Here is a 20,104-nt window from a genome sequence, read left to right on the forward strand (position 1 = left end):
TTTATGCTGCACCTCCCCCCAGTAAAGAAATCAAATGCATCGGCCTCTCTCAGAATTTTCACAATTGTTCTATTAAACTGGCAGTTTTTAAATATATCTCGACTTTTTTAAACACGATACATGTTTGAACATTGCAGTTAAATTCTGTTACCATTTTCCCCAGTTTGGATATAAATGACAAAATAAGCTAGTGATGGCTCATTACAGAGTGGCTTACTGCGCTCATTTTCCCCCAACGCTTAAAACAAAGAACTGTTATCAGCCTAATGCTTCTTTTGGCCAAAGCCTGGCCCTGCCCCTGGATCACTTGATGCCCTCTAGGGGGGCACACCCCCCATTTGAAGACCCCTGACCTATGATATCCACAATATCTTTTAGTATCTATATCTAACTGTCCCACAACAGCCTTGTCAACAGTTCTTCGATAATAATCAACTGTACTTCCATGTCACGCGAGACTGGTCCTTGGCCACCACCGGTCTCAACAACATCTTCAACCTGCTAGTATCCTGAGTAACACACCATTGGTTTGGATTCAACGTGGCTAAAACTGAGGTTGTGATCTTTCCCTAACACAAAGAATAGTGGTTTATCGCCTGCATCCACACTCTCTCTTTCTGGATCCTGGTATATCAAGACATTCTACAAAGTCACAATTCTACAGGAAAAAGTCAGAAGCACCAAATCTGTGAAAGATCAAGCCTACAACGTTTTTTTTATCATGGATAATGTACCTTAAAATACTTTAGGAAAGTCCAGCAATCTATATGCAAACAGTACATATCTACTACAACAAGAGCCATTTTGGAAGGAAACATGGGCTACTGAGGTTGCTCACAGACCAATCACCAAGGAAACACACTAATGGACTCCAAAATGTTCATTGTTGTCCCAAACTGACTATAGATCTCATCAACTGGCATGTCCCATCAACAGCGACCGAGATGGAAGAGCTGAATTCAATTGATTATCTACTTCTCACAGTACGGCCGCCACAACGCTTTTAGGTATCTTGGCTCACTGGTATCTAGATAAGTATCCCATAGAAATCTGTTGTCTTCCCTGAAACCAAGACCAGAAATTCCAAAATTCAGGGACGCATTGCTAGTGAGATGTGTACCTCCTGTGTAGGCCCTAACAACCCAACCTTCAACTGCTCCCGCCATGCTGGAACATTTCGATCTTTGTACAAACCCGTATTTGTGCAGAGGTCTGATTCATGAATCGTGTGCTTTATTACTTTGGGATTTTACCCTGTGCAGGAAGTCCACACATCCTGTGAAATTTCGGCATGTCAAACCTGCCAGAATTTACTGGGGGGGAAAGATCTCGTAATTACTGGGACATGCAGCGTTTGGTGCATTTTGGTGCATAAGGCACCAAAAATTGCATACTATGACCCATTTTTGGGGCAGGGATGGGGCTTGAAATAGGTTCTATTTATTACACAAAAAATTCTAAAATGGAGGGGAGGGGGATTTTATTGGGGTGATATTTTATTGGGTGCTATATAAACCTAATACCCCTGTGGGACACTCGCAGACAAGATAAAAGAAGACGAACCAATCATTATCTTACAAAAAATTGAAACTGTTAATCATCAATAGGGGTTTGCACAGATGCAAAGTCTTGATATCTTCATGAATCTCTGTGGAACACTTTGCATCTTCTTTGAGGTGCAGTGTTTTACACTATCGCACATTTGCCTGAAAATCATGTCTTTTTCAAGTACTTATGTAGCATAAAGTAAAATTACAGAGATAAATGATGCATACATTTGCCATTGTACATAGAAACCCTTTGCAAAAAGAACACTTGGGGAAAAAGTCGACATGCATTTTCCATCTGGAGCTGTCTTTGCTGGTTGTGAAAATTGACTTGCAATGTGGTGAAAAGGATCTCGCAATGTGGAGAAATTGATCTCGTAATGCAATGAAAAATGACTATGCGATGTTCAGAAAAACTTTGCACGGGTTAGAGGCAAATAAAATGGCAAATCTACCAAATGTTGTGAATAGCACGGTATGCAACGTTTACAACTGAATTTTTACAACGCACTACCATTAGAACGCAGGCATTACCACGCATACCATTACAATGCATTGCGCTGGGGGGCGCTCTAGGATAGGGAATACGTATAATTTTATATCCAACACCTTCCCTAGTGTCCACGGGGACTGGAGTTGGAATATAAAATTATACTTACCACTATCCAGCACCTCTAAGCGCTATGCGTTGTAACGGTATTCGTTGTAAATACCGCGTTGTAAAGGTATGCGTGGTAACAGTATGCGTTGTCACGTCATACATCCGAATAGCACAACACCTGGAATTCGGTGCATACAAATCCTTTGTCCCAGTCCCATCGAGTACATTGACACTTTAAGAGTAGTGGCGGCTCATACTAATGGCGGAGAAGCGTCGCCTCACTGCCTGGCTAAGAGCCAGAAACTGTTCTTGCATCATTTTATTTGACATTTGCCGGCTCTGCCAGCGGTGTTGGGAGGAGCTGGGCAGCATGGGAGGGGGGAGGAGGAGTGCTACGTGCACTCCACTCCCTAAGTGCTCATGGGTGTTTGGCCGGTCGTCTTAGGCCGACCAAAACACACATGCGCACTTAGGTTTCAACAGCCCGGCTGCATTCAGCAGCCGGGCTTGAGAAACCCCACAGACTCCCCGGTCTGAGCACGACATCTTCCCTGCCTGCTTAGACCAATCCACACGCTGTTCTGCAGCACGGGGATTGGATGGGAGTCTGGGTCCCAGGGACTGCTGGGACCCAGGAAGAGAAGAGTGGGCGAACGCGATTCTGGAGGCAGTCGGCCACGGTGGCAAAAGGCACGTTTTATATATTTTTTATATTGTATTAACCCCCCTAATGTCACCTCCCTCGCGATCCCACTCGCCTTACCACCCTTTGTTTATGGCGGCTGCTGCTGTCTAAGAGGGCCATACCAGTATTATAATTAAATGCATCAAAATCAATTGGACGTCTGGCTGTGGATTCAGATTGTCTCAGAAGCTAAGGTGGGGAATGGTTCAAGGAACTGAAGTGATGTCCTAAATGGATAAGCACCTGCTTCAGTGTTGAAAACAGAGGGCCCGATTCACAAAGATTTAGCTGTCATTTACTCTTGCAGAATCTCGGCTTACTTTGGAATTTGAGATCTAAGGACCTCGTAAGACAAATGTACTTCTGGCTTATTTCTAGAATTTAGGCGTAAGCCAGAGGTACTACAAAACCGTGGCACACCTTCTCATAGCCAGTGCCAACCTGAATTATGCAGCAGTGTTGACTGTATGGCAAAGGTTTTACCTCAGTACCAGTTTAGCACTCAGTTTCATCAATAAAAAACTGAAAGGTGACCAGACAACCTATGTGCAGAGCCGTCACTGTGCTACAGTGTTTTTTGTAACTTTTGATCCGTTTGAAATAGAAAAAAATGCGCTACTATCTACAGATTATGAAGGAGATGTTATGCACAGGTAATATAACGTGTATTTGTAGAGCACACGTTCACCCAAGGGTTTCTTGGCGCTAAATGACAGATGTTTATTGTTACTCAACTCAATGGTACTCATTTTTTCGATCTCAGAAGAATACAATGCTGAGTGGACCTGCCAAGATTTGAGCCATTGATCACGAGGTCGAACACAGACCCCACAAGCAGGACTTTAAGTGGGATGAAAAAACTGTGGGGGTCTCTCATAGGGGCGTGGCAAATGTAATTAAGGGCGTGGCTTTTAAAACATATAAGCTAAAAATCTGTGCTTAGCATAGTGTGCCATCCGACTTGTATTTTGCTGTTTGTCATTGCAGCCAGGTATATGCTACAACAAGTAACATCACACCTGCAACAAGTCAGGACTATTGGGGCTGTCAATGGTTGTTAGTTGCATAAGATAAGTCGAAACTATGGCTTGTATATAATATTGAAAAAGCTTCCACTTAAAGCCCTGGTGACACCACGACAATGTTGCTGCTCCTGAGTTTCAAAAAGAGAAGGGAAATCTAAAGAGAAAATTACTCTTTAAAGGATTTCCCTTCCCCTACAAAGCTCACCTGGCATGACGTCATGCTGTCACTTCTCCACTAGCGAGAAGTGAGCAGTGAGCAGCGCACATCGATGGGCCTGCTGTCACTGCAGTCCGGAAAAAAACGGACCGTCTGTGCCAGCTGGGCACAAAACAGAGCCCGATAGAGACCCACATGGAGGCTCCCTTTAAAAAACTGCCGGTGCTTAGACCCGGTGAGACCCGGCCCACTTAAAGCCCAGCCTACAAGGGAGACATTAGTCCACTAAGCCAACAGACCCGGCAGATGGTGGACTGTGTGGCAATGTGACACATATGTATGTATGCAGAAAACACTGCGGCCGCAGAATCACAAAATTCAAGTGGCCCTGCTCATAGCACAATCTTTATGAATCATGCCCAAAATGTTCAGAAAGGAAAGTTCAGCAGGAAATCTGGCGCCATCTAGTGGTATGGTCCAAAACCATCAGATGGATGGCACCTGATGGCTAATTCATCATTAATAAATAGGGCGGTTTTGCGAAGTCTACAAAAGAATGCTGCAGCCCCAGAAAGAGCTCTGCCAGAGACGAGTGAGCCGTCTACACTCCCTCGCCCGCTTCCGCTGGCATCGTCTTCTTTCGCTTCCAAAGCAAATGTTTGACTTGGTTTTACATATGACCAATTTACATTTATTTGTATCGGACATAAGCCCCACTTCTGTTTTTTTTTGTTTCTAGCGTGTGATGTGAATCCCTGTTTGAACGGAGGACACTGCTGGGAAGCAAAGAAAAGTCGTGTCTGCGGCTGCCCCAAAGAGTACACAGGCAAATTTTGTGACATAGGTAAGAGGGACAAGAGAGAGCCAGACGAGATGGGAAAGCAGAAGAACGGGGAAGGGGGGTAAGATAGCGGACAAAAAAGATAACATATAACCAACTGAATATCAAACTATGTAATAGAGTTGGATAAATTATGTATCAATAAAATACATCATGCAGCAAAAAGCGGCACATTTTGTGGCAGTGTTATTTCACTATTTTAACACATGATAAAAGTGTCTGAACAAAGATTTTACCTCATTAGCACCAGTTAAACAAAAAAATACAGCACTCAGGAATTGAAAGGTGATCTGCTACTGAAGGACAACCATGTAGCACGTTTTAAATACTTTTTGATCCGTTTGAGCTAGAAACAACCATTTTCTTGTTGAACTCCGCAAATTGTGTAGCAGATGGTGTGTTATGTGGCAAGAGAGGTGTACCCTTAATTATGTGGAAAGCCAGTAGTCATGTCACCTAATAATTCCAGTGACACTGACTGTAACACAGGGAGGTGTGAATATGGGCAAGTGACAGGGGCAAAGACAATGAAAGGTGAGACGCAGGGAAATGGAGAGGATGGAGTACAGATGCAAATACAGTGACAAGGTGAGTAAGAAGGCAGAGGTAGAAAAATATGGGAGAGGGCAGAAAAGAAGTAGTGCAACAGAGAAGGAAACGAGGAGAGAAGGGGTAGAGAGAAAGAAGGAGGAAATAAGTACAAGAAAAATGTAAGAGGGAAGACGAATGAGATGGCTGTTGAGCAGGGAGCAAAGGGTGAGAAGGAACAGAGGAAAGGAGAAGAGAGAGTAAGAAGAAAGCTAGCAAGACAAGTTCAAACGATGACCTCTGCCAGAGAGGAGTGCAGAGGGAGCTTGAAGAGAGGGAGAAACGTGGGAGGAAGGTGGGAGAAGTGACAGGAGGGGGTGCTTGTTAGAGAGGAGAGGGGAACATGAGGTGTTAATGTGAGAAAATTAAGAGGAGGATTGAAGACCGAGACAGGAGAGACCTGAGAAAGGAAATCGGGGAGGAAGGGGGGAGGCTGGAGATGGAAGAGTAGGATTGATTGAGAGACGTGAGGAATAAATAGGGGCATAAATTCTTACATAGGCAAGGGATGAGAAGGGGGTAGAGATGGACAGGTATGGTTAGGGCCACTGGAATTATGTGATTGTGTGACCGCTGCAATTTTTGCATAATGATAGATTTTCTACATTTGCCACACAACCAATCATCTGCCGCAAAATCTGCAGATTTTAGCAAAAAAAAGTTGTTTCTAGATCAAACAGTTCAAAAGTTACTAAAAAGGCAGCAATGCGTTGTGGCGCAGTGAAACGCCCTTCCCAAAGCTGGGCTTGTCACTTTTCTGTTGCTTGGTGCTCTATTTGGGTATTAAAATTGTAGCACTAAGGTGCAACCAATGCCCAGACAGTGTTGACCAAGTTTAAAAATGATAAAATAATGAAGTAATACTTTTGCATAAAGTGTTGCATTGTGTCGCATAATTTGCCTTTAAATGCCGCATAATTTACTCAACCCTGCTGCATAATTTAGCCCTCTCCAGCCGCATCATTCCATTGGCCCGGGATATGGTGGAGATAAGTGTAGAAAGAGAGGCAGGTAGGGCGAGCGAATGGAGGTTGGGAAGGTGAGTAGATATGAAGACGAAACACAAGAACATTCTGTGACCTAGAGCGACACCTAACAGTAGCTTACGTAGGTAGTGTCTTCCATCAACTTTGTCCCTGGTCAGCAGCACTACTGCTCTGCTTCCGGATCACGGAGTGACGCGATGTGTGCACGTGACTTTCAGTGAGAGGAATGAGAGGGAGAGAATGGGGTGTTCTCGAAGGGGTAAGGAGTGCAGAGAAGAGAGAGGAGCCAGGAAAAGTGGACGCTGAAGCTGTTGAGTTCTTGCTGCTTCATAGGCTTGCTTTCCTTGTCTCTGGACCTGTTGAGTTGACGGTGACGTGAACAGAAAGGTCAGCTGTGCCCTGGGTGTCATCCTTTATGAACGCTCTTTTTAGCGGCCACCTGCAGAGGAAGTAAAGGCCGCAGAAAGCACCGAGGAGCAGGGATGCGTCACAGCTTTCTCCCTTGTATCCGAATCAAAGTTTCCTCTTGCTGGTCTGGAGCCAGTCAGTGTCAACCATGGCCATCGCTGCTGGTGTGATCGGTCCAGAGAGAGGGAAGCCCGAGCTGCAGGAGAGGTCAGGGCCCAGAGGGGTGCCTGAGATCAGAGGACCCCAAGGCAAGGAGGTACCACCAGAACAGGCTTATTTAGAGAAGCAATGGAAGGTAAGGAAGGGCAACGGGCAAATCAGACTGGGGAAGCCGCAAGGTACGGGCGAAGGGGCTGAACATGAGATACAGGGAAGAAATGGAAAGAATTTCGGAATTTGGTAATAACATGAAAGAGGAAGGGCCATTCCCAGTACATCATAACTGAATAGAATTTTACTCCGCAGATCCCGGGGAGATTTGTTACTCAGGGAACGGTGCATCCTACAGGGGTACGACACAGACCACCGCCTCGGGCCTGGATTGTCTGCCGTGGAACTCTGACATCATGTTCCATGAGCTCTCCATCCACAGTGTGGACGCGGCACTGGGCTCTGGACTGGGCGGACACCCCTACTGCAGGTGAGATCTTTCACAGGGAACCAGCGGGTGCGGGTGGTTGGCTCTCACCCCTACTGCAGGTGATATCTTTCACCGGGAACCAGCGGGTGCGGGTGGTTGGATTTCACCCCTACTGCAGGTGAGATCTTTCACGGGGAACAAGCAGGTGCGGGTGGTTGGATCTCACCCCTACTGCAGGTGAGATCTTTCACCGGGAACCAGCGGGTGCGGGTGGTTGGATCTCACGCCTACTGCAGGTGAGATCTTTCACAGGGAACCAGCGGGTGCGGGTGGTTGGCTCTCACCCCTACTGCAGGTGATATCTTTCACCGGGAACCAGCGGGTGCGGGTGGTTGGATTTCACCCCTACTGCAGGTGAGATCTTTCACGGGGAACAAGCAGGTGCGGGTGGTTGGATCTCACCCCTACTGCAGGTGAGATCTTTCACCGGGAACCAGCGGGTGCGGGTGGTTGGATCTCACGCCTACTGCAGGTGAGATCTTTCACAGGGAACCAGCGGGTGCGGGTGGTTGGATCTCACCCCTACTGCAGGTGATATCTTTCACCGGGAACCAGCGGGTGCGGGTGGTTGGATTTCACCCCTACTGCAGGTGAGATCTTTCACGGGGAACAAGCAGGTGCGGGTGGTTGGATCTCACCCCTACTGCAGGTGAGATCTTTCACCGGGAACCAGCGGGTGCGGGTGGTTGGATCTCACGCCTACTGCAGGTGATATCTTTCACCGGGAACCAGCGGGTGCGGGTGGTTGGATTTCACCCCTACTGCAGTTGAGATCTTTCACGGGGAACAAGCGGGTGCAGATGGTCGGATCTCACCCCTACTGCAGGTGAGATCTTTCACTGGGAACCAGCGGGTACGGGTGGTGGGATTTCACCCCTACTGCAGGTGAGATCTTTCACGGGGAACAAGCGGGTGCGGGTGGTCGGATCTCACCCCTACTGCAGGTGAGATCTTTCATGGGGAATCAGCGGCTGCAAGTGGTGGAGCCCACCCCATCTGCAGTGTAGGTCATCCACGGAAGGGAAGCATTGACATCACTACCACAGTTCACATGATCCATAGGGAGTAGGCGGCACCACCCTTACTCCTTGTGAGATATTGCAAAGGAGATTTGGAGAGGAATAAAGGGGAACGACCTGAGGTAGAAAAGTTGGGCCATTGAAAGGAAGGGGACACCCATATCAAGATGAGGTTTTCAAGCATCATAATACCCCTCGTACATCGATGTAGGTGTTTCAGAACACAGAGGGTGCTTCATGTCAGCAGAAAGAAAGAGCCTCATAGGTTGTAGACGTGAGGGTTGCCCCAACCTCAAAGGTCATTGACCGGAGGCCTTGTACGAATTCTACTCCTGGCACTCTAGTACAAGTGAGGAGGTTAAAAGCTGTGATAGTAGGAGCATGAGAAGCCATCTTATCTGTCTGACCTGCTGTCATGTTTTGGGAAAGGGATCAGCAGTAGCAAGGCCTAGACGAGTTCTGTCATCTATAACTGACTCTGTTGGCACTTTTTTCTCCCCAGGAATCCAGGAAATGACGTCCAGCCGTGGTGCTATGTGGTTAAAGACCATCGCATTAGCTGGGAGCACTGCAACATCCCAAAATGCAACGTGACAGACGGTAGGATGGGTGCCTTCAATGGAGGGAGAAGGGCTGAGTGTGGCATAGTGCGGCAGGAGGTTGGAGCTCATTGCATCTGCAGGTTAGAAGGATAGACCCCATCACGTGAGAAGTGAAGTGTGGGTTCCATCTTGGAAGGATTGCCAAGAAATGATTGCTATCACGTGAGGACCAAAGTAGAGCAGTTCACTTCACGGCGGGTGGAGACTAGTTAGCATCTAAACATGCAGAGTAGAGATCAGATAAATCTAATGGAGAGCTTTGAGTGAGCAGGAGGGAAATGGATCCTCTACTTCATTTTAGAGAGGGATTGGTCAGTTGTGTCAGTGGAAAGGAAAATGTTGACCTTGATGGGTGTGAGTTAAAGGACCCCTCTTTCTTGCTTCGAAGCACAACAGACTGATTTCTCTTTCCCTCCAGAGGAAGCTACACCTGTGACAAAAGAGACCCCTCCTGGATCGAAAGGATCTGCTCCTGAGACGAAAGAGACCACTCCTGGCACGAACGATACTGTTGCTGGGACTCCTGAGCCACTTGTGAAAAGCGAGACGTCACTTCCGAGCTGTGGGAAGCGTAACAAGAAGAGCCCAAGCATGACATCACGCATTGTGGGAGGTCTGGTGGCACTGCCCGGCTCTCACCCCTACATGGCAGCCCTCTACCTGGGAAAGCAGTTCTGCGGGGGCACGCTCATCGCGCCCTGTTGGGTAGTGACAGCAGCCCACTGCTTGCAGATCATGTAAGTTCAGCCCTTGCCAAATGTAATCAATATCTTGTTCGCATTGTCTGGTGCACCATTGCATGAGCTCATGCTTTCACCCATCTTGTACAGCCAGCCATCCTCCCCATTCATGTACCCTATGGACACCCTAATCTCACCTTCCTGCTCAAACCTCACCAGCACGTCTCAACCAAGGTTGCGATCGCAATGGATTGTACCAGCACTTCTCACCAGCAATGGCCAGTACCAGCACTTCTCAGTAGGGCTGTCAATCTACAGCAAGACAATACCAGCACATCTCAGCGGTGTTGCTATATTTTACAAAGGTACTGTCAGCATCTTCCAGCTTTGCTTCCATGCAAGTTACTGACAGTACCATCACTTCTCCACAGGGCTGGCAGGCTTTTATAAGGACTCTGCTGGCACTTGTCCTCAGGACCGACTTGCATTTATAGGCAATAGGTGCAACACTTCTCTGCAGGATCGGAATACTTCACTTGGAACAGTCCCAGCACTTTCTGATAGGAAACATAATTTAAGTGACTGGATGATCACACCTCTCCTAAATCCGTTCCAATTTTCTTAATCTAAAATAAACAAATGTATACAAATGCAACCCTTTAAAAAAAATGTTTCAAGTATGAGAGGAAAGACATGTTTATATTTAGCCCCCATTAAAACCATTCATATTGATATCATGAGTCCACAGAATATAGAAGCTAATGGAACCAGCAAATTATCCAGGACTGGAGTTATTAATAGTAATGATCCTGTCCTTGAACCGGGAGGGGAGTATGCGTTGAATTTCGTTGGGTACTTTAAGACACTGTCGCTCACTATTCCCATCTCCAGTCTTAGATTATTTGAGTAAATTATTTTCGTCTTGGCCTGTGCCTGCCCACATAACGCTCGTTCGTGCCTGGGCCTTGTGCCTACCTATGCCACCAATACAAAGCCACATGGGCAATCTGCGGCCCCTGCTGGAATGGTGACTTTGCGCGTTGCTTGCCAACTAGGCCACAAGCCCCCTCCCCGTTCCGCTGTTTCAGTGCCACAGGCCCATCTCTTCAACTGCCATTTATATTGTCCCACTGTGGCTCCTGTAGTTCCCGCCCGCTTGGCCCTATCCCACCACAGGTGCACTGAGCAGGAAGAGGTCTTCATCTCCTAAAATGGACTTTTTACCTCTCCACGTGTCCCCTCCATATAGCCACATTATACCTGTCGGCAGCGGCGGCTCCTCTGCTAAGACAGAGGAGCGTTGCCCTACTGCTTTAAAGCAGTACAAAGGAAAAAAGAATATGATAATACCGGATGTTATTATCATTCTGTTTTTAGTATTGCAGTTTCGTCAGTTTAGGGCGGGACGGGGTTGGGCTCCCCACATCACAGGAAGGAGTGACCGCTGCACCTAAAGTGCGCATGACTGTTGGACCGGCCGTCTCGGATCCGCCAAACAGTTATGCGCACTTTGCATGCTCTCCACCCAGGCTGTTGGGAACATGCCCAGGCCTCCACTCCCTTTCTGAGTGCGGCATCACAGCTCTCAGACCAATCACAACGCTGCTATTGCAATGTCTTGATTGGCCAGGGGGGTCTGGAAGCCTGGGTGCTTCCTGTTCCTGCTGAGGAGAGACAACGGCTGGCAATAGCGAGCACTAGGTACGCTTTATTTTATACACTTTATTTTTTATTTATTTCCTGACACCCCCACCAACACTACCCCCTACCAGCCACCCCTGCCTGTCAGGTAGGGTAGCTTTTGGTGCATAGGGGGATTATGTTCCTTGTCAGTTTGAGATGATTTCTCAACCCCTGCCTATGCTGCACTTTCTGTGTGTGTGCACTGCTGTTGTCGACATGTGTGTTCAGTGGTGTAGTGGTGCTGTATGTGTGTGAATATGTGTGAGGGAGGTGGTGTGTGGAAACAACTGACTGTCACTCAGCCAACTTCTGTGAGCATCTGTTCATATCAGTTGGTCTTGTGAACTTGTAAATTACTGGAAAGAATTTTAAAAAATCAGCGTAAAAAATAAATAACAATTAATTAGGTAAAAAAAACAAGGCGGGCAGATCTAAAAGTCAGAAATGCAACCAGCGGTTAGGCACTCTCAATCGTGAGGAGATTGCCAGGGTGAAAAGAGATAAAAGTGACAAAGAAACAGTGACATGAGGAAAGGAACAGAGAAGAAAGGGGTGAACGGCCTAGGAATGGAGGAGGACAGAGAGAGGTGGGCAAAAATGGGACCAGAGGACAAGTACCAGGTGGGTGGGCCACCACTTTGACCCTATGGCAGGGCTGGGCTCTCAAGGCCCAGCAATGGAATCTTACCCCCCAGCCCTGGGACAAGTTGGTAGATATTCTATACTGGAGGTGGCCAGGCCCAAATCCCAGGCAGATGCATGGGGGCAAGCTGACTGGTTTGATAAAAAAAAAACCTACCTTGCAACCAAATAGGCTCTGGAGGACAGCTGATGGAACCCCGGCTGAATTATGTATCCTGCATCTTCTTTTTACTTGTGTCTCCAATGATGTCAGAAACCACAGGGTACACAGAGACTAACCTCAGCAGTGTCCCAGTGCAGTGCCACCACGGGTGGCGGTATTGTTCCACAACATCATGGACAAATATTGTCCTGCAAAAATATCATGACCTAAACATCGACAACCCAAATATCATGAAGGTAAAAATATACAGGTAAGTGTAGGTTTACCATACTTAGCTCCACATACATGTACCTTGACAAAAATATATATTTATATTCAGGGTATGTGGATGTAGAGTTAGGAATAATACATCTATAGTTAGGTATATATATATTTACCATCATGATCTTTGGATTGTCAATATGCTTGTCGGGGGGGGGGGGAGGGGGGGGGGTTGAAGGGCTACAAGCTTGAGGAGGAACTGCAGGTGCACAGGGCGGAAGGATTGAGATACAGACAGTGCTTAATTTGAAAAAATGTAAGTAATGTAATGTATGTATATCATGAGGTGCTATTGCAGTTTGCACCACCCACTGTCGCTGCCAGTGCTGCAGAGTGCGAGCACCAATGCCACTTTTAATCATCACTCCCCTAGAAGTGCAATAATTTGGTCAGAACGCGCTGATATTACTAATTTCCCCTGTATATTTATTGTGAAACATGCTGATGGTATGCTCACTTCAACCTTAGACAAACAGCTCTATCTTGTGGTGAACTGTCATATGAGCTGGCATTGAACATTTAATGCCATTACTGAGCACCGGCAAACACCGGCTCAAATTAAGCACTGTGGGGTACAGGGCACTGAAGAACATGATAATACCAAGTGGGGCACATCTACTGGCGTGGGGTTATCAATACTGGAAAACGCACAAAGTACAAGGAGAAAGGGGCAAGAGTTTCAGTCATTTGCTCAATGTCACGATAAAGGGCTTTAGCTTTTCCAAAATGTTTTTCCCGCTACTTCACAAAACCTTTTTGTGTAAGAGCTGCAGAACAGTAAGAATCCAGGGGAGAGGAAGGATATTGATTTTTTTAATTAATAACTAGCAGCCCGTCCCGACGTTGTCCGGGTATGAATTGCTGCCTGCCAGTAGTATATTGTTTTGTAGGATTTCGTTTTGATAGCATTTCTTATCTGTGACAGGCCTGTGAAACGCTCCGATTCACAGTGCACTGCTGATGCACTTAAGAGTGCGCGTTCAGTAGTGTGTTAACTCGAGTTTCCCTACTTTATTTTTCCTTGCAATATTATATAGCGCGAACTCGACAACATGGCATGAGCACAATTTACATTACAGAAGAACACATTCATTTGTGGTAGGCACGGGGAGACAAAGCAATTTGCCTGGAATCACAGGATGTTAAGCTGATCCCGAGATTTGAACGTAGCTCCCCAGCTCTAAAGTTCGCAATTCTAGAACTTGTGGCGGGAGGTGTGTCTAAAAGCGTATGTCTGTGCTGGCCATCAATGAGAGAGGCCTGTGCATTTTTCAAATCGGTGGTGAAAAAATATGAGTATGTTGCTGGAGATGTGGGCCGCCGTGCCACCAATGTACTTACCGGGGGAGGGTAAACACCCATTATTCCGCAACTTTCTTTCCGCATACCATCACTCCGCATACTTTCATTACGAAAGTACCATGACTCCGCAATGCCATTATAACACATGGCATTACATTTTATATGCTTTTACCACGCATACATTTACAACGAAATTTGTTGTAAATGCATGAATGGTATAAGCATGTTTTTTTATGTTTGGATAAGGTAAGTATGGGTATAGGGGTATATGTTTTGGGGTACTGAGGTAAATGTTTTGGGGTGTTTGGGTATTTTAAGGGTTCAGATATAGTTTTGGTTTATGGGATACAGGGGTAGTTTTAGGGTTTAGGGATAGGTATGGGTTTTGGGGTACAGGAGTATTTTTAGGGTTCAGGGGTAGGTTTGGGTTTTGGGGTACAGGGGTATTTTAAGGGTTCAGGGCTAGGGTTGGGTTTTGGGGTACAGGGTTATTTTTATGGTTCAGGGCTACGTTTAGGTTTTGGGGTACAGGGGTATTTTTAGGGTTCAGGGGTAGGTTTGGGTTTTGGGGTACTTGGGTATTTTAAGGGTTCAGGGCTAGGTTTGGGTTTTGGGGTACAGGGGTATTTTAGGGTTCAGGGTAGGTTTGGGTTTTGGGGTACAGGGGTATTTTTAGGGTTCAGGGCTAGGTTTGAGTTTTGGGGTACAGGGGTATTTTTAGGGGTCAGGGGTAGGTTTGGGTTTTGAGGTACAGGGGTATTTATAGGGTTCAGGGCTAGGTTTGGGTTTTGGGGTACAGGGGTATTTTTCAGATTTAGGGATAGGTTTTGGGGTACAGGGTATATTTATAGGGTTAAGATGGGTTAGTGTTTAAGGGTGTTGGGGTATTTTAAGGAGTAAGGGTGGGTTATGATTATGGGGTGCAGGGGTATTTAAAGGGAGCAGGGTGGACACCTGGAGCTGGAATGTACAGAACCTGGGAAGAAAAAACAATGAAATATTGGGCACAACGCTCGCTTTTTTTCCCGTAATTCCGCGCCTCGCACACGCCCACGCCCCCAGCACACGATATGAGACATGGCATGAAGGACGGAACGTACCACACGCCCCCAGCGTTTGTCATGCCCCCAGCACAACGCAGACACACCCACAAGGGACTACTTTGCTGGCACGGTTCTTTTACCTTTTAAATGATTATGGTGGGCGTCTGCATAGCCTATGTCCTTCTGCTGCAACTGCCCTTTCCAATGCTGTATTGGGTGTTGTGATTGGCGCTGTGGTTCCTGAAATTACCCGCCTCAAAGGTTTTGGCTCTCTCTTTATTATATTAGTATAGATTCTTTTTTTTTAAATAAGATATCAGCAAAGAGACACAGTACAGAGGTTCGTTCAAAGGTGCAGATTCTACAAGGGGGGGGGTCACAGGATAAACAATACCTACAAATGAAAGGGAACTTCACGGGCAGGGGGGGTCATCATGAACAACATTTCTGGGTGGCGTACAAATTTCTCCTCTGTGGCGATTCCAGGGCCCCCAGACCAGCGACCACTTCAGAGGGCATCCCCTTGCAAGATTAGTTGTTTTTTTCCCTGAACATACACCAGTCTAAATTGTTTTCCCATGCTTCCAAGGTGGGAGGTTGCTCTGCACCCCACAACTGGGCTATATTCCTTTTGGCTAACATGAAACCCAGAGTGGCCCATTGTGTCTGTGAGGCGTTTAGATCAGTGGACTCCCAAATATTCAAGAGGCACCTCCTCATCTCCGGTGTCAGAGAAACCCCCAGTACCTAATGTAGGGTGTCATATATTTTGCGCCAGCAAGTGGTAATGTGTGAACACTCCCAGATGATATGCATGAAGGTACCTGCGAGACCACATCGTCGTTTGCATAGCCCCATATCTGATAGTCCCATGCGTACCAGTCGAGGTCCCGTTATGTAGACCCTGTGCAGAATCTTAAGCTGGACTAATCGCAGGCGGGCGGGGGAGGTAACTTCCCTTGGTGATGACACTGCTATCTACCAATTTTCGTCATCCAGCTCTACCCCATCATGTACCCATTTCTCCCTCTCAAGGGGATCAGCTTTGTGGTTGATTAGTGTTTTATATATCAAGGAGATCGTTTTTTCAGGAAGGTGGCCATCCAGTATTCTATCCTACAGAGGGGAGGCCTCTGGGAGCTCCACATCTCCGGGCAATACTGAGAGAAGCCAGTGCCAAACCTGAGCATAGCGGAAGTATTTGGCATTTGTTAGTTCGTATTCCTCCTGCAATTCCTTGAAGGATTTAATCCTCCCCTTCCCCCAGATATCCTTGACAGTGGAGATTCCTATAAGGTCTCATTTATCAAAACCTTTTGTCATCCAGGGTTTACCTAATCCTTTGGAGTCCCAGAGCTGGGTGGCCATGGTCACTTTGTCCCTCCAACCCAGGGAACCCGTGGCATCATGCCAGATCTGAACTGCATGTTTCCTAGGCCCTGTTAATGACAGTTTCTTCGGTCGGGAATACAGACCCCTGCTATACCTGCCCCCGGGGAGAAGCCATCTATCCATTGCATATCCGGGATCATCAACTCAACCATATGTGCCGTGGTTAATCGCAGCCAGCTGAGAGGCCCAATAGTATCTTCTTCTATCCGGGAGGCTGATGCCCCAATCATACCAAGTGAGTGTTAGTTTGTTCAGAGCGATGGGGGGCCTGTCATCCCTTAGCAGACTCCGCTGAAGGCTTTCAATCTCACGGAAATAGCCAGCTGGCACAACATCCAAGGTATTCTGCAAGGCATAGATAAAGCGAGTTAGAGCCATCATTTTAAAGAGGGCTGCCCTACCCAACAACGAAAGAGGAAGCCTCCTCCAGTTGGCAATGTCACTCTTAAGCCTCTGCAGGGGGGGAAGGAGATTCTGGGCATATCTAATCGAGGGATCCAAAGAGACAAAGACTCCCAAATATTTGAACCCTTCTGTGTTGACCTGTATAGGACAGTTTCGCGGAGGGAAAGGGGGATCTCCCCTCAATACAAACAACAAGGATTTCTCCCAATTGATTGAGAGTCCCGAATATTTCCCAAAGGAGGCCAGGACGTCAAAGAGCACAATAAGGGACTTACGGGGAGCAGTCAGGTAAAGCAGAATGTGATTTGCATGTAAAGATATGCGATCCTCCCATGCGGGGGACCACCTCATGCCGGTAATCGTTGGTTCCCAACTTATCCAGGCGGCGAGAGGCTCCAGGGCCAGAGAAAAGAGAAGGGGGGACAGCCGGCAACCCTGGCGGGTGCCCCGACCAAGCAAGAACGGAGTTGAGACTCTGTTGTTTACCACTACTTGGGCGAGTGGTTCCGAGTATAACAGACGCATCCACCCGATGAGTTTGGTGCCTAACCCAAATTTTGCCAAGACCGCCCACAAATAGGGCCATTCAATCGCGTTGAATGCCATTGTTGCGTCAAGCAACGCGATTATGGCTGGCTCCCGCAGGGTGTGGACTCTGTCTATTACTCCGTGCAGTGTACGCAAGTTTAGGGCCCTATTCCTATGGGGCATAACGCCTGATTGATTGGGGTGTATCAGACTGCTGATCACTTTCACTAATCTATTTGCAAGGAGCTTGACCAGGATCTTCGGTTCAGCATTTAAAAGAGAGATAGGTCTGTATGAAGCGCAGTCCGTTTTAGTTTTGCCCTCCTTATGAATAATGACCACAGTAGCCACTTTCTGTTCCCTGGGCAATACTCCTTCATCTCTAGATTCCACAAACATTGCTTTCAGATATGGTGCTGGTTTATCCTGTTGAGTTTGTAGAGTTCGATAGGAAGCCCGTTGGGGCCTAGTGCCTTACCAGAATTTAATGAACGGATTGCTTGGGCAATCTCGTCCGCTGCTAGTGGGCTATTCATATAGTCCCGGTCCTCAGGGGAAAGACTTGGGAGCTGTATGTCTCGGAGTAGTACCTGGGAATCAGTTTCTGAGTGAGAGGACACCGATTTGTAAACCATCTGAAAATGGCCGCAAACTTATCTACTATGTCCTGTGGTTCGGTAAGTGACCCCTTCCCTCATTAGGAGCTCTGGGACAGGACGGCTAGCCCATTCTTTCTTGACCAGCCTTGCGATAAGCTTTCCAGCCTTACCCCCAGGTCATAGAACCTGCCCTGCTGTTCCCTACTAAGAGCCTTAGCCCTGTCAGTGACCAGCTCCTTGTAGTCATGTTGTTTTAGGCTCAACAGGTGAAGTTTTGCCTGCGTTACCCCTGGCTCCAACTCTCCCTCCAACCTACTAATTTCAGTCTCCAGCTCCACTACCTCCCTCTGCTTCTCCCTTTTAGAGCCCGCTATCAAGGACAGAGCCTTACCCCTGATAACAGTTTTGAAGGCCTCCCACTGGAACAGGGAGGAGGATACCGACCCCTTATTGTTTGTGAACTATTCATCTAGCGTTGTAAGAAGGTCTTTGCGAATTTTGAGATTACGCACCTACCAAAGATTGATGGGGGCCACCCTCCCTGCAGTGCCCCGAGTTACGACTATGTGGACCCACAGCGGAGAGTGATCAGAGATGCCTCTTGCCAAGTGTGTGGCTTCTGTTATGTAGGATGGCTGTGCGGCGGGGACTAGACAGTAGTCCAGTCGTGAAAGACTGTTGTGCACCCCCGAGTGGAATGTTTACTCCTTTTGATTCTATTGGTGCAATCTCCAACTATCAACCAGGCCCAAGGATATTGATTTTTGATTGTGATTTTTGTTTATTTTCCTAAACTCAATATAGGGATAAGGATCTTCTTCTCTTTTCCTTACAAAGAAATAGGAGCTTCCTACAGCAGACTGCAAAATAAATTTTAATCCTTTCCACATTGAAAATGATGTTTTCAACAGTAACCCGATATAAATCATAGCATTTTGTTGCCACTGCAAGTGTATGATATTTACAACAAGGGGTGGTGAGGGACAGAGTCTCTGAATTAAACAGAATACTCTCACCCAGTCAAGAGATCAGGGCTAGATCCAACACCGTTTTTTAGCTCACTGCACCATCCCAGTTTCAGAACCTGGCTGTATGCAAATTAGTCTGTTCCTGTCCCAGTGCATGATGGGAACAGGGCAAACCAAACTACAAAAGCCAATTCTTACACTGGGAAGGAAACAAGCTACCGGGGACCGGTTTCTGGCATTTCAGCCATCTTCGGCCCGGCTTGCTTGAATCCTGATGGTGCAATGAGCAAGGGACTCACATCTGAGTATACCCTTCCACGCTTAGGGTGGACAAAAATATTTACAACAAGGGGTGGTGAGGGACAGAGTCTCTGAATTAAACAGAATACTCTCACCCAGTCAAGAGATCAGGGCTAGATCCAACACCGTTTTTTAGCTCACTGCACCATCCCAGTTTCAGAACCTGGCTGTATGCAAATTAGTCTGTTCCTGTCCCAGTGCATGATGGGAACAGGGCAAACCAAACTACAAAAGCCAATTCTTACACTGGGAAGGAAACAAGCTACCGGGGACCGGTTTCTGGCATTTCAGCCGTCTTCGGCCCGGCTTGCTTGAATCCTGATGGTGCAATGAGCAAGGGACTCACATCTGAGTATACCCTTCCACGCTTAGGGTGGACAAAAATATTTACAACAAGGGGTGGTGAGGGACAGAGTCTCTGAATTAAACAGAATACTCTCACCCAGTCAAGAGATCAGGGCTAGATCCAACACCGTTTTTTTAGCTCACTGCACCATCCCAGTTTCAGAACCTGGCTGTATGCAAATTAGTCTGTTCCTGTCCCAGTGCATGATGGGAACAGGGCAAACCAAACTACAAAAGCCAATTCTTACACTGGGAAGGAAACAAGCTACCGGGGACCGGTTTCTGGCATTTCAGCCGTCTTCGGCCCGGCTTGCTTGAATCCTGATGGTGCAATGAGCAAGGGACTCACATCTGAGTATACCCTTCCACGCTTAGGGTGGACAAAAATATTTACAACAAGGGGTGGTGAGGGACAGAGTCTCTGAATTAAACAGAATACTCTCACCCAGTCAAGAGATCAGGGCTAGATCCAACACCGTTTTTTAGCTCACTGCACCATCCCAGTTTCAGAACCTGGCTGTATGCAAATTAGTCTGTTCCTGTCCCAGTGCATGATGGGAACAGGGCAAACCAAACTACAAAAGCCAATTCTTACACTGGGAAGGAAACAAGCTACCGGGGACCGGTTTCTGGCATTTCAGCCGTCTTCGGCCCGGCTTGCTTGAATCCTGATGGTGCAATGAGCAAGGGTATA

General features: G+C 47.1%; 1 protein-coding gene across 2 annotated transcripts in view; it reads left to right on the forward strand.

The window, feature by feature from the left end:
* Nucleotides 1–20,104, forward strand: part of F12 (coagulation factor XII) — a 119,467-nt gene that overhangs the window by 51,297 nt on the left and 48,066 nt on the right. The window contains exons 7-10 of one of the 2 annotated variants that reach the window (XM_086931800.1): nt 4,755–4,859; nt 7,304–7,478; nt 9,000–9,106; nt 9,518–9,836. In XM_086931800.1, the coding sequence (XP_086787926.1) occupies nt 4,755–4,859; nt 7,304–7,478; nt 9,000–9,106; nt 9,518–9,836 (706 nt within the window). The remainder of the gene's footprint in view (nt 1–4,754; nt 4,860–7,303; nt 7,479–8,999; nt 9,107–9,517; nt 9,837–20,104) is intronic. The other variant, XM_086931801.1, reaches the window with a different exon arrangement.

This window comes from Lissotriton vulgaris, chromosome 7, assembly GCF_964263255.1.
Source record: "Lissotriton vulgaris chromosome 7, aLisVul1.2, whole genome shotgun sequence".
NCBI lineage: Eukaryota > Metazoa > Chordata > Amphibia > Caudata > Salamandridae > Lissotriton > Lissotriton vulgaris.